This window comes from Sycon ciliatum, chromosome 4 (assembly GCF_964019385.1).
Source record: "Sycon ciliatum chromosome 4, ocSycCili1.1, whole genome shotgun sequence".
Classification (NCBI taxonomy): Eukaryota; Metazoa; Porifera; class Calcarea; order Leucosolenida; family Sycettidae; genus Sycon; species Sycon ciliatum.
Window position 1 is genome coordinate 27,045,947 of NC_088646.1, and position 15,524 is coordinate 27,061,470.

Sequence of the window (15,524 nt, forward strand, 5' to 3'; positions counted from 1 at the left end):
TCATGGAAGTACAGTATACAACTTTGTCGTACAAACTCATGGACCGGTACGACTTTGTAGTACATTTTCAACATCATGTTCTATTTTCTTGTACATTCCCATGAATACAGTGGGTTTTATGCAAAATCTCTCAAAAACGTGGATGAAAGCCAATAACGCGGAAAAGTGCGCGTCTGCGGAATCGCGGTATCCTGTGGGGACAGCTCCATAGACCTGGCCAGCTTCGTTTCTAGCCCCCCCCCCCTCAATATCTACAAGACTTAGTCATACTAAAGGCGGACAACTATGCAAACTTGTAATACCTTCAATCCTCTCTCTCTCTCTCTCTCTCTCTCTCTCTCTCTCTCTCTCTCTCTCTCTCTCTCTCTCTCTCTCTCTCTCTCTCTCTCTCTCTCTCTCTCTCTCTCTCTCTCTCTCTCTCTCTCTCTCTCTCTCTCTCTCTCTCTCTCTCTCTCTCTCTCTCTCTCTCTCTCTCTGTCTGTCTCAGTCTGTCTTGTCTGTCTGTCTGTCTGTCTCAGTCTGTCTTGTCTGTCTGTCTGTCTGTCTGTCTCTCTCTTTTCACATATGCCGATTCCAGACGCCGGTGAGTAGAGATACAGGTATTGTTGAAGTGTTTCCGGGACAAATTGACTTATTGGCCAATAAGCAGTGATCATGGTGGGCACGATCAGGCAGGTGTTCACAGGTCATGATTCTGCTGTGGTGGATCGGACTTCGTGCATACTAACACGTGTGGCAAGCATGCATTCACAAGCTACGTGCCTCTGTTTCGTCAGCTCACACATTTGCAATACCAAGTGCACAAGGAAAAGCACAAAAATAATAATGAATAAGTGCGAGACTTCTGAAAGTACTGGTACTCATTTCTAAAATGATTCTAACAAAAATCACCAACTCTACAGTTTCAAATCGGTAGAGAAATAGCGGTGGGGCGTTTCAGCAATATAGACGGACTTCCTATTCACACAGCCCGTGTTCTCATTTTCAATGGTGAAGAGAAAAAATATTCTAAGAACAGCGATGGGGCTGGGAGCCTCTTTGTGGCTGCCTAGCATCAGATACTTAGAAAAATATACAAAATGCTGCCAGCAGCTTTGAAAGAGAGGCGCACAGATAAATCAAAGTCTGATTCAAAGCAGTAACTGGGGAAAATGTCGTAGTCAAATATCAAATGTAGCTCGTGGCAGTGAAAGACATTTGATCGCATTTTAGAAAGCCCCAGGGTTGACTCAAGGGCCAGAAGATACTTGTGGCTTCACACTGTGTGTACAGTGCTAGCAACTTCATTGTATCCTTGTAATGGGTTTGTGAATAATACTTGAAGTAGCATGGTCTCAAGGGTGGCGGGGGGGGTTAAGGGACACACAAACTGGCATTTGTCGCCAACCAAATTTGCTTGGATGGGTGATAAACGGGGATGTCAGTCGCTGGTTGCCCTGGGCACACTCTGTCTTGTGTTTGATGCGCCGAGTTACGCCGCACACACAAACACACACGCACACATGCATGTATGCAGGGCTTGACGGTGCATGTTCTAAACTGCCATCTCACAAACTAGGGTCAATTGGAAAGAAGTCTGATTGTGCAGTGGCGAGCAAACTGTACACCTGATTAGTGATGCCTGCTCAGCCCGCAAACCTGCAATACATCCTACCGTCGGTGTCCACCTACTTTCATCGGCGGCTGGATACTTCTTGAACCCCTAGAGCCCCTGGAACCTCTCGCCGCCTCACTACCACCACCAGCCAAACGGTTGCTGGCAGCTGCAGGATCATCGTGTGACGGCACATCAAGCAGTTTACCGTAGCGGACTTGGCCTTGGAACGACGGAGGCAGGATTGAGCCGACATGCTCACTCTCTGCAGCTAGGAGCGTGGCAAGCTTGAGTGCACTCTGCAGTGCTGCATTCGACTCACCATGAGCACATGTTCTTACGAGGATGGACACATCCCTGGCTATTCGTACCGGTGGATTATCTAGAAACTGCTTCTTCATGAACAGACGACCACAAATTTCTGTGACGGCACGGAAGACAAAAATGGCAAAGAAAACAAAATTGAGATTGACTCGCAGATTTCATTCCCAGGAGCAGTTAGATCCATTCTCCAAAACTACAATGTGGTGATGATGTGAGAGTTACGAGTCATCGTGAGAGAGAACCGCGCATGTGCATGAACTGCAACTGTTACAGTAGGTCCGCAGGACGACATTCAAAGGCTGCTTGGGCAACTGCTTGGGCAACTGCTTGGGCAACTGCTTGGGCAACTACCAACAGCGAGTCCCGGAGCATACAAGTACTGTTTTCTCCCCTCCCCACACTCCCTACAAATACTTTCCTTTGCTTAGGTTAAGTTCACAATACAAACTAAGACGTTGCTGCGACTTTGGCGGTATCATTTAAATGATTCATTTTTTAAAAGTTCACAATGTTAGGATTTATGCCAGTAGGGGCACTAGACGCAGAGCGGTGCAGCAGAGCGGTGCACTGTACCAACATTTTCCAATGGTTGGCTTCTTGCCTCTTGGTCACCACCGAAGATACGGGACCAGGGGGAGGAGATAATTATAAATATAATTTACTTCTTTTCGGAGCAGGTGTGTGCTGCTGCAATAGTACAGGCAATACATATACATGAGCACAGATGACCTGTGCCAGTGAACTGTATGCACTGCACTGGTGCTAGGCCCTAATACATGTACATCTAGGTAGCTGGGAAACTCAGATTCTGTTGCTGTGTGACGTGGTTAAGCACATGCCGATGCAATGCTGCCGAAACAGCTGTAACACGGCCAAGCAAGCGGCTCATTGACAATGGCCATCTCCATCATACACACATGTGCGTTCATGTGCATGTATGAAACTCAGCTAAGACTTGTGGTAGCCTCGCCTACAACAGGCACACGCCATCACTTATAAAGCCTGACAACCAACCACTGTGTGCCGGCTTGGTGCAGGTCGAAGAGTCAAGATCCGGATAACCGACAAATCTTCACCAGCCATTTCGCCAGTGCTCATCGGGACGAATTTTTCATACGATAATTATCTCTTCACTTGCAGAGTTTCTTCAATGCCAACATCCCTGCATGCTTGTTGCTCACACTGATAGGAAAAGATTGTATACGTTCATACTGATGGTGTGGGTTCACTTCTAAAGAGGGAAATGTATGCACACCAGACTGGGACCTTGCTCGCGACTTTATGGCACAGCTATACTTGTCCCAGTGGAGCGTTCTGCGGAAATCTGGTGCGACAACCAACTCTAGTGACGGCTTAAACGCTAAAGCATGCATAGCATGAATCACAACCACCTGGTCAACCACCGTTAGTGCGGGATGCGCACCGGAACACTGATGAGACTGCCTTCAACATTCTCCGTTCTACAATCCTACAGGTAAAGCCAGTGATCATCATTCACCCTCCTTCAGTTTGTCAAGCTATAATCAGAAGTCACGAGGAAATACTCCAAGCAGCCGTACGGCAATCCTATCAATATCCTTGTGTGACACTGCATCAATGAAGTTGAGTGAGGAGCGATACGTCAAATACTGCAGACGATGATACCAGAAGCTCCGCCAACACAGTCATATGACATTAAATATGATTAAAAAAGCAATCCAATGTTTGGGTATAAACTTTTTTTTTAATGGTAATAAAGGGTTAACAATAGGTAAAACAGAAGTCCTGAACCAGAGGTCAGTTCCTACAGAGAAAACTAGACCAATCATCCCGCCATTGTGAACTGGTGTAAATAAATGTCTAAAATAAAATTCCCTAAAACCTAAATAGGATATCTGTAAAATAGGTAAATACCGCGGATAAGTCATAAAAATATACATTGATCTAATAGAAGTAGCCAAGTTAGCTACTGGTCAACTGGCTGGCCGGCAGCCAATAAAAGTCAACTTTGAATAGATATACTTCAGAAGAATCTAATAGACTGTTTTCATGAGCATGCTGATGTCCAAGACGTTGTCATTTGCCCTAAAATAGTGGTAGAGCCTACATGTAACACTTAGACAAGCTTCAAATGCAATGGAGACAGACTATGGAACTAACAGTTATGACTAAAACTCCCATGGCAGAGGCTGCTTGAAGCCTTTTGGCACACTACCTACACCCGTCTTGGCTGCCTGAATCTCCTCAGATAGGTAATCTAATTTCTTCCCAAAGCGTGTCTGGCCTTCGAATGGCGGCGGGGCAATATCCTGAATACTGACACCATCAGCCTCAATCTCTAAAGCCTCGCGTAGCTTCTGCACGTAGATTTCAACTTCGGCAGTAGTCCTGCCATGGCGGCAGTGTTTGACCAGAGAGAGGACATTGCCAGGGGAATCATTTGTAAACAGGGCACGACCAGGACGAGACTGCCAGAGCAGACGATGGCAAATCTCTGTCGGCACACACAGAGAGGAGACACACAGAGAGGAGACTGTGAGTGTGAGCTGTAGCCAGTAGCAGTAGTAGACTGGCACCAGTCCCAACAACAGTCCCAGCAACCAAGAAAGCCCTGGACGGGAACAATCAAGAAAGCGCCTGGGCGCGTACGTGTGTTGCAGCGATGACAAATTGAGGCCACACTCTCTGCATTCCGAACGGCATACACAACAGGATTCGGCTATCTGCGGAGGCAAGGTCTCTTGTGCATACATACCGACATGAGGAAGCAGTATACATGTACGCGTATATGCTGGGCAGCACACATACCAAGTACAGTTCCCAAGTGGAATCTGAACTGAGCAGAACCAACCACTCATATCACATCCAAGAGCACAGGTCCTTTCCAAATGCAGATACAAACCACGGAACCAACGCCAGCATCACATGGTCTGCGTACAACGCAAGACCACCGGCACCCACAAGCACACCTACACACACACACACAAACATGCACACACCCACACACAGCCAGGTCACTAATGTGCGGAGAACCAATCTGAACACAGTGCAATCCCGAGAAAGTCTGCGACATGCGACGGTGCTGTAATAGGTGTGATGCCAGTGATCATCATGATATCGTAGTCCCGCCAACTATCCCAACGGGAGACTGAGAGGGAAACATGCTGCAACACAGAGTCTCACGGAATATTTCTCACTGAACATCTCCATCAAACCCAAAGGAAGATGTGAGAAACCTTCCACGCAACACTACCGGACCGGCCAGACATCACGGGGGAAAAAAGACCGTACATGGTCACCACCATGGTTGAGGAACACTATCCACACCAAACTCATCATCATAGTTGCAGACTCTCCACACTAACTTCATCTCACATTTGTCCATTTTCAAACAAGGGAGATGATATAATCATGTGAACAATTTGAGAATACAGCACATAGCAAACTGGTGAAAATTGTGGATAAAACATCAAAAGCTGTTTCTTTGGACAATAAATACTGTGTGATGTAACAAGAACTATTTCTAATTGAAGCAGTATAGGGTCATTTCAGTGCTACAATTCTAGGGTCTTTTGCAAAATAGATTTCAATAATAATAATAAAATCATCGCCAAAGTCGCAACCACTATTTCGTAAAATTAAATCCTGTGTCAAAAAGTGAAGAACTACTATATAATTTTGCTGTATAAACGTCAAGACTTGAATGGAAGGTATCTAGCAAATAATAACTCTTTCAAAATCATCATATCTGGAAGAAAGACATGTAGCGTCAAAATTGTAGCTGCTTGCACTAGCACATAAAAATCCTGTAGCCGAGTGGAGACTCTCGTATGTCTATCCAGTGTTTGGTAGCTTATCAATACTGGTGGCGTCGGTTCAGATTTGAGAGAGCGTTTCGAAGCAATTCAAATAAGTTTTTAAAATGTGATTTAAATGAAGCCAATTAGCTACGGGTCAGCTATTAATGATTTGTTTAAGTGTATTAGAAGGTTAGCATTTCATGGTTAGCTGTTTTATTATCTCTGTATAGATATACTGTACTACCAGTACATGCACCTAGGTGTATAGATTCTATACAGTACCAGTGCATGCACCTCGGTGTTGTACGATTAGGTTTGCGACACTCCACAGGAGCCGTAAACGGGCAAGAGCTCCAAGAGTGGCAAACGGACAGCAGGATTAAAACCGGCGTTACTCGCTGTGTCTGATACTCGTGGCCTAGAATTCCCACGGCAGTGGTTGCTTGAAGCCGGCCGGCACGCGACCTTTACCAGTCTTGGTTGCCTGCTCAAGTTCCACCGAATGGAAATCGAGCTTCTTTCCAAATCGTACTTGGCCCTCAAAGTCCGGCGGGATAATGTCCTGGGCATTCATGCCTTCTGTCTCGCGGGTTAAAAATCTATGAACCATCTTCACATAATGCATGACGTCCTCTGTCGTCACAGCTTCACGGCACTTGATCACAGCGTCGCGCACGTCTTTAGGGGTGTCTTTCATGAACAAGGAACGCTTTGGCCGCCAGAGCAGTCGTCGACACACCTCTGTCGGCAGCACATACAGGCAGGACAGACAGACAGAGCGGCACGGGCGCACACATTATCCAAGTGCGTGCAGCGGGGCAGGAGCGATGACGATAGAGACAACGTAGCCGCATCCCGGGGAGCTTTCTCTGCACCACGCTTGGAGACACGATGGCACTTGAACACTAGGGGGAGAATGCTTCTAGTTCCAAAACAATTGGGACAGGGAAGACCTCCAGTCAACGCGTCAACGCCAGCCCATCACACCTCCAAGGCACACTGTTACAGATCACGACCACTACAGAAATAACACCTACTATAGCGGACATTGAAATCCGTTGAGAAGTCCTGGGACTACAGGGCGCTGGCCTTGCAGTCGCGAGCACTGCTGCTCCATTTTTACAGTGTGTGTGCGTGAACTACAGTGCATGTAAGCGCTAAAAGCAGTATGCCATCGGATTTCAATGTCCATGACAGTACAATGGGACCTGCGTCACACCTCTGGCAGATACACAGCGGTGGCAAGTGATATACAACCCCATTAAGACAGCAGCTCCAGTGCGGCGTGGGCCCCAGCACGAGCACTGGGCTGTGCAGTGACCACCACGGCTCAGCTTGATTCCGATGTGGCTATTCGTGAGGTTGGACTTGACTTGTCATCACTCTGCCACTATTCACAGCAATGGTTGATCAGGATTTGCCACAGGAAACAGTACATCTAACCGTACCGTAGGCCTGTATTTTGACATCACACTGTGTAAATACTAAATACATCACCGTGGCTAGTTGCAGTACACAAGTACTGCACGAGCAAACAGACCAAGTCATACTCCCCATGCTTTTACTAAGCAACCAAGGGCATTCGCCGTGTGGGACCGACGACGGCGCAGCTAATACCTTGGCTCCACATGTACGGCTAGGCATGATGTGGTCAGAAGTCCTGCATGTCCGCTCGTACATGCTTGTGGTTGAGTGATGAGTGAGTGATGAGTGAGTTACAGTGTGTGCGTGCGTGTGTGTGTGTGTGTGTGTGTGCGTGCTTGCGTGCGTGTGCGTGTGTACACCAACGAGGGAAGCACTGCTGTGAGAAAACGCTGTCAGTTTCCCCACTGTGCATGCTCCATTGCTTACCTTTGTAGTTGTGATGTGGCGGCATGATGGGACATTTGCCGTTGTTCTGGCACACCATGCGACAGTGACCATCATCAAAGCATCCAATACCCTTGGTGCCTGGTGTGCACGGCAAGCCCTCCCAACGTTTCACATCCTCATGCGAGTGAACCTGGTCCAAGTCATTGATCTGCGGTGGGCAATATTAATTAACAGTAGACGGGAAGCGTTGCGCGTTAGCTTACTATGCAGGTAAAGCTTGCATCTACCAATGCAGTACGTGCTACGAATGGAACACCAACCCCCCCCCCCCCCCCTACAGGGCATAACAAAACAATGGTACAGTACTGTGTGAAGATAAGCCGAGCTAACATCAAACGCCTACCTTGATCACTCCGTCTTCTCCCTGACCAAAGTTGCCGAGAATCATGTCACAGGCGTACAAGCCCTTCTCAGTTGCAACCTTTGCCCAATCCAAGAGACCAAGCGCCAACCTAGCACGACAAGCAGGTTTACAGTTTTCTCAAAACACCACGAACAATAAAGATGCGCAAAAAGCAAACAGAGCAAAATGGGCTAGCCAATAATATAAACGTGTACACATGTTAGGGAGTTCAATCGAACAACCAAATTCGTCAGTTTCGAGTAAAACGCTAGTTTTTCTAAACCGGAAAGATTTGAGGAACAACCTGTGAAAATTTGAACCCAAAATTCAAAGGCAATCTAGAGTTATAGTCGATCGAAGACCGGAAAATGGGGGTGAAAACAGTCGCAGAAGTAAATGCAAGTATGTATGTGGGCCGTGTGGTTTCCGTCCAGCACTGGCCTATCTGGTGCGTACATGCAGAAGCGCATGGCAATACAGGATGGGTACATGCATGCCATGCACGCCTACTTGCACAAGTCACACGTTTTCACCATCGCCGCTTCTATAGTGTGCGCGCAGTTCACTCGATTTTTTTCCTCCACCACCAGGAAATCGCCGTGGGCTGGTTTCTGGGATCATTTTCCTTCTACCGCGATAAAGCATGAGCCTAAATGTTCTAGAATCCTCTTGTTTTAGACTAATTCGAGGCCGCTGAACACGAAAATCGGGTGTTCCTCGCTGGGCCGAGTACGCATCTGGTCGAAATTAGTACTTCGAAGTGCATCCGCGCCGCGCAAAGCGCGGAGGCATATTTTTGAAAGCATGACATGTGTGGCACCATTAGAAAGGTAATGACCTCAGCTACCTAAAAATAGCATCGACAAGGTTGAAAAGGCCGCGGGAGAAGATACTTGGGCCTCGAACTGCATCCCGAACTGCTGCCACGAGGCACCCATTCACTTTGTACATGCGAGATGTGACTGCATTTTTCGCTTTTCAGCGACCGGAACTGAACTCCCTACACATGTCGCATACATGATGATGTTGCAAGTAGGATACTGCACTACTTACTTTGATCGCACAGACCATTGACTCTTTTTCATGGGATGTAGCGAATGCATGGGCAAGAACTCTACGAAGTAGCTATTGTTACAGTGACCAAAGTATGACGGGAAGATATTCAAGTCGGGATTCTCACCCAAGATGAGCGCCTGAGCAGCAGCAACAGTTCACCAAGGACACACACACACACGAACACACACACGCACGAACACACGCACACACAGAACACACAGGCACAGCGCTACCGCCACTCAGTGCTCCGATATCTACTGGCAGTGATTGGCCAGTACCGATACGGACACACGCCTCTGCATACCAAAGCTGGCCGTTGATAGCTACTGGCGTAACTTCATGGCGCTGATGCTCAAGCTGTTCTGGGTGAGAATCCCGCAGTGAACCAAGTCAAAATAGGACAACCTATGAAAGACTGCCAGCTGGTTAAGGTACACACCAGTGACGCAAGGCATTCTTACTTCGCTCTGATCTTCCACTCCCGCTGACGCATCATATACAGTGAGTGAACAGGCAGGAACTCCACTGCATACGAGGAATTGCAGTGACCATAGTACCGAGGAAAGATGTCTAAGTCGGGATTCTCACCCAGAATCAATGCCTGCGCATCAGCATCAGCAGCAGCGGCGGCAGAAGCGGCGGCGGCGGCAGCAGCAAGTGCAAGTGACATTGGAAAGTGTGCAATTCACAACATGTGCTGTGAGTAAGTATAAACACATCAGACCCCCCCCCCCCCATGCCAGCACTGAGCACCGTGCTCTGTTGATGTGTGGATGAATGTGCGTACTACGTTTGTGTTTGAGCATATAACTAGTACAGTACGGATCGGCTATAGCGTTGGTGTTTGATTTTCGTGAAAATATCACTATAGGCGATATAATACTATAGGCGATATGCATACTTAGGTATGCCTGACAAATGCGTGTATGGTGTCATTCGAATCAGTGCAGCGTGCAGACGCATGCTGTGCATGTGACTGTGCGCAGAGCTACTTCCTGCGGAAACAAAAACTTCGTGATTTTTTGACATGAGTTTTCATGGAGTTGCTGTGCTCAACAAATGTGTTCTTTTGGAAGAGAAACACTTCAACACATTCAATCGACATAACAATATCTACAGGATCGATTAGTGGGAGTAGAGTCTCAGTTTGGGTCGCCATCGCGCGACTCATCACCGCTGAAACCGTTCCAAGTAGCAGGTCGATCGTGATGTCGTATTTCACGGAGAAGCTTCTCCGCGTCCCTGATCGTCTTCGCTGTTACCTGAACGCCTTCTCCAACATCTCGGCGGAGACCACGGTAGCGCTTCAGCGCTGGTACTCATTACTGCCTCCGATCTCGCTCGAGGATGCCCCGGAACAACAAGCACAGCCCACGCCAAACATTTCGAATTATTTCCTCCGAGGGATATCATAGTCGTACCAGCGCTTCCTGGCTGCCGCGATCAGATTTCGCCATGTACGATGTATAATTTTTTATGATCATCACTATAGCCGATGAAAAATGTATGCAATAAGATCATTTTGACAAAGAAATCGTATCATTATAGCCGATATATTACTATAGCCGATTATTACTATAGCCGATCCGATATGTATAGAAAGGGGTGGATTACGAAAATGAATTTGAGGATACGATCACTATAAGAGGTATATTACTATAGCCGACAACCCTATAGCCGATCCGCACTGTACTAGTAGTGACAATATTGACTTTGCACATGCATGGGTATGTGTGATAGTCCATGAATGGGGTTCCAGTACGCGCATAAAACTCATGCACACCATAGCACCCTCGATGTTTCAATCCTGGAACAAATGTTATGCTTTCACAGCAAATTGACCAGACCCAACAACTATAATTATGATATGAAGTTGAACTACATGTGCTGCAGTTGTTGGCAAAGAAATTCGACCTTGTGCTCTGGTACATGTACATGTATGCCGCTGCAAAAAGTATATACAGTCAACTTCGCTAATAACGACTGCGGATATAACGACAATTCGCGAATAACGACAGAATGTCCATGCCCAGAGCAAAGTTCCATCCAACTGTAATACATATAATGAGACTTCGGGTATAACGACACTTCGCGAATAAGGACACTTTTTTGATGCCCCGCCGAATGTCGTTATAAGCGAAGTTGACTGTACTTTGTGTAAATGACTGAAACTGGCTTTGTTGGATTTCTTTGCCGACAACTGTACGTGGATACAGAACTGCTACAATTCAGGCACACACATGTATCCTTGACCAATGCTACCACACTCACATACATCTGTATACTATACGCGTGTACCCAATGTAACACTTACACTGATACCAAACTGTAAGTTGAATAGTATGTCTTGCACAAGGCGAGGAGGCCCTGTGAATTGCACGTACCTCCGGCGCTAACATCTGATTATAGCGTTCGTACACGATGGCAGCTCCCAGCAGCACTTCCTTGACGTTGAGAACCCCATCACGGTTCACATCGGCCGTGTGGAACACATTGTCAAGCTCCTCCTCGTATATTCCTACAGGCACAATGTGTCAACCATCCACACCCACACAAGAACACACGATATGGATGATTGGTATGCACTGCTTACCCAAGCATAGAGCGTACTGCAATCAAGACCTGCTACATGTATTGAGAAACACATGCAGTTAGTCAAGGAGCATGCGAGCGTGTGCCAACAATAATGTTCCGCAATCTTCATGAGAAAACAGAGTGCAGGAAAGAAGAGATTCATGTAAATAGCTGCAGCAGACTTCCACCCTGCAGCATACAATGTCCCCAAGAAAATACCCTCCATCATGACTCCAAATTCGGAGCTGTGAGATGGGTTCTCACTCAAGCAGAACACTACATCGCACATGACATGTCTAAGTGTGTTGGACAACATGATGGTGAACACACAACAGTCCATCAAGCATACAAACAGAACTGTCAGATGTCAGAGTAGGGAAGTGATTTTCCCAAAGGAAACATAGTACTTTTTTATTTTTTACAAGTAGTATTACGTATGCAGTAGATTACAGCAGAATTTAAACCTGAACAGTCTACCCAGGAACAAAAAAAAGGAGGCAGAACAGTGACATGGCAAGTAAGTGGCAGGCTACACTGTAGAGAATCTACAAGTAGGAACACAACCAACTCTACCATGCCAGCACTGCCTTCCCCACTGCAAGTACAGTGTCCCCACAGCAAGTACAGTGCTAGTACTAATTTGTGTACGATACGCACGTCCATGGTGCTTCTACTAAAGCCAACTGCATCTTGTGCAAAGGGGCACGTAATTACTTATCAGTACCCGGATAAAGGCAATTTTGTTCTTCCTGGCTAATCAGATTAAAACTGGTGCAGTTAGGCGTGCTGCATGATGGAAGCCACTTGTCCCAGTGCACGGTAGTAGCAACATACAGCTATACAAGAATAATTCCATCAATGAGCCATGTATATCCAGTGTGTCTCAATTCATGGGGCAGTTATTTAGTCAGGAGGACGGAACAATGATCAGAAAGCACCAACTCTTCGTCACATGTGTGTGTGTGTGTGTGTGTGTGTGTGTGCGTGTGGTGCATGTACGTGTGCCTGCATGCATGGGTGTGTGCTTTGTGGTACTTACAGATATTTGCCAAAGACACTACATGTAGTTCTAAATTGGCATTGGGCGTGTAAGGGCATGCACTCACTGCATGCTAAATCAGGCTAGCCATAGCCAAGAATTAGTGTGGACTTGCTACTACATGTGTAGCTCACATGCAGCCAGCCTAGCCCATTACCAACACATCTGTGTCATGAACACATGTTAGCGTTATCATCAAGATTGCTCAAACTGGCATCCTCCTCAAGGCATTACATTGAATATTAACATTGTCTCCGAGTTCTAGAACTACTACTGTCATGATCGGGAGTGAATTTTAAAATTATCACCCTCACAACTGCTTGCTGCATAGCTGCTGTTCCAGCCACAACACAGGGGTACGCTGCGTACGCCATGAACTGAACGGAAGCATTCCTTTTTTTTCAGCTGCAAGCAACACTGATTGCTGTGATACTATTGGCCACCTGTGCAAGATAACGTCTCCCAGGAATTCCCTCAACTAGTGAATATTTAATCACATCAGTGCTGCTCTCACTAAATAATTCTACATATTAAATCTTAGGCAAACTGAGATTACAGAGCAGCACACAGCACACCTTCCCTAGCCCTGCACTTGAAGTGTGAACTGCTAGTCTACTAAACATAGCGCCAATGATTCTGCGGAACGCTCTGCTCCACACCTGACATGCTCATTATCAGCCACAACTCCCAAACATAACAATACATACATGGCATTGTGACTTTGAAGCCAGGACCTTCTGGCGTTACTTGTCAGTCAGCCTGTCACCTCCTCCGTGACAGTTCCTCTAGCAAGGATAATCCACCACGTGTACTTCACACTGCCCAGCCTCAGATAGTGGAAATACTGAGTGTTACAGTAACTGTTACAGTCCTGGAATCTCTTGAGTCTTGGGGATACCGTGTTCTGCAGCGAAGCTACCCATTTTACCAAGCACAGCTAGCAGCTAGATCGATCGCCGTGCTCACTTGACAAACTACGGACGAGATAAGACACTGCACTGTGTCCAACGACTGAACAAGAAACAACACACTCAGTGACTGTTACTGTTACTGTACTGTATATGCGTGTAGAGTCGAGTGCTGACTACAGACTCAGAACATAGTCATACAATGCAGCAGGACACAACAATTGATTTTGTACTCACCCATTCGTTCCATGGCGTTCGACAGACTTTTGAAGAACTCGACACGCTCCACGCGGCCGTCGTCGTTCCGATCCCAAGCGTAGAAGAGGTGCTTGTTCAAAGCTACGCTCACCTCGAAGTCATTGCGCTTCACGACGATTTTTTTGCCTTTCCACGTGGCGATCCAGGCGCTTTTCTTGCCACCGCGACGCTTGTGCCTGTCAACGCTGATCTCGCCACGTTTGATGGCTGCGCACAAATTCTCATCACCAAGATTCCGCTCGGCGAAGGTGGCTGCTATCCGTTTCAACCGCGCTTCAGGTGACAGATAATGTGGTATGGAGCTCGCAGCAGCACTGTGACCAGTTTGCAGGTGAACGCCATCACCGAACACTGGCTGACTGTCCTGTTCCCCCTCCACGTGCGATTCGCCACGGGACTCCGCATCATCCTCCTGGTGCCCTAGTTGCGCCCAGTTGACCAGTGATGCCAGCGATCCACCTCGTTTGCCTCCTTTGCTGTTCTCGCCATTGCTGGTGACAAGAACAATGATGGCTACTGTTGCGATGAATATTAGGCCCAGCACAGCGCGCTTCTGGCGAAGAAAATTGGACAGCAACAGACTGAAATTTGCGCCTGCCATATCCTTCCGCTGCGGAGTACTAGTCACTAGCAGCCTTCCTGAGTTGTGTCTGACCTCCGCAGTGACACCATCCTTCTTCACCAGCGCGCTTGTGATCGACGAGTTTATAGCCCTGTATAGCTGTTGAGCAAGTGGAAATGAAAGGGTCCAGGTGGCAAATCGTAGTCAGACCGTGATCTCCGTCTTTCTGCCCCTTTCTCGCTCACGCAAAATCACACACGGTGTCTGCACCCTACCAGTTAGGTGCTTATTTCGCCGGGTTTAGGTTATCCCACGTGTGCTTGAATAGAGCTTGCCTGGACGGGGCAGGAAGCTATTCCAGTGGCCGGTCAGTCGGCGTTGATAACCGGGGGAGGCTGGAGTGGCACTGGCAGAATGAAATGCTCAAGAGGATGGATGGTGTTGCTCTACAAGTCTGCAGCATGCACTACACTTACACGTGCAAGCGATACTGGCACCTTACATGTAGCCTTGTACTAAGTTGTAGGGAAAGAGAGTTGAGCCAAGCGAGCCAGTGGTACTATGAACGATCTAAAGACAACTTCTCACAAAGTAGCTGTGTGCTTGAGAAACAATCTTGAAGCTGATGTTTACTGGGCACTTCTGTTGTGTGCTGTTGCACTACTGAAACATGACTGATTGTTATGTAGCTCAATCCTCAACAGAGATTGTTGACTGGACTGACAACAGAAGCCATAGTAGTAATACTAATAGTACAGTATCAGATGCCGTAGCAGGTCAACGTCACGCACGGCAGGTAAATGCGGCGGGCCGAAGCCAAGACCACAGGAAATACTTCAACAGTGAAATTGCTACAAGTGTCTATCCCTCTTGCTGCCGCAGGTCACTACGAGTACAAACAATTAATCAGATACTGACTATTACTGTGCTTATTTGCTGGATGGCAAGCCGTAAAAGGCAAAGAAGATGAAGAGAATTGACCGCAGATTGTGGAAAGAGCCATGCGCCACTCAGTGTTCTACGATTGAGGGCTAGGATCTTCTCGCTGACTTCACTGTCTTCAGCCAGTTCAGGAAGGTCCGATCCCGAAACGAATCACTTGGAAACACACAAATGTCTTGGCTTTCTTGCTACGTAACGTTACGTAACGTTGTAGCAGAACAAACTGCATATAAGCATGGCCATATCATATGGCTTTTCAAGATATCCACGTGT

At 47.2% G+C, this 15,524-nt stretch overlaps 1 protein-coding gene across 4 annotated transcripts; it reads right to left on the bottom strand.

Annotated features, from left to right (window-relative positions):
* Positions 1-763: 763 nt before the first annotated feature.
* On the bottom strand, positions 764-15,355 carry LOC135815366 (uncharacterized). Of its 4 annotated transcripts, none has more exons than XM_065328649.1 (6): positions 13,727-15,349; positions 11,353-11,486; positions 8,966-9,105; positions 7,913-8,021; positions 7,549-7,717; positions 764-2,015 (listed from the first exon to the last, which is right to left on the bottom strand). In XM_065328649.1, the coding sequence occupies exons 1-6, from the start codon at positions 14,346-14,348 to the stop codon at positions 1,651-1,653; spliced, it is 1,539 nt and encodes a 512-aa protein (XP_065184721.1). In that variant the 5' UTR covers positions 14,349-15,349; the 3' UTR covers positions 764-1,650. The 4 variants fall into 4 exon arrangements, with proteins under 4 accessions (XP_065184721.1, XP_065184720.1, XP_065184722.1 ...); XM_065328648.1 differs by lacking the exon at positions 8,966-9,105 and adding an exon at positions 9,430-9,569 and having other exon boundaries at positions 13,727-15,348; XM_065328650.1 differs by lacking the exons at positions 764-2,015; positions 8,966-9,105 and adding exons at positions 3,460-4,391; positions 9,430-9,569 and having other exon boundaries at positions 13,727-15,354.
* Between the last annotated feature and the right edge of the window lie 169 nt (positions 15,356-15,524).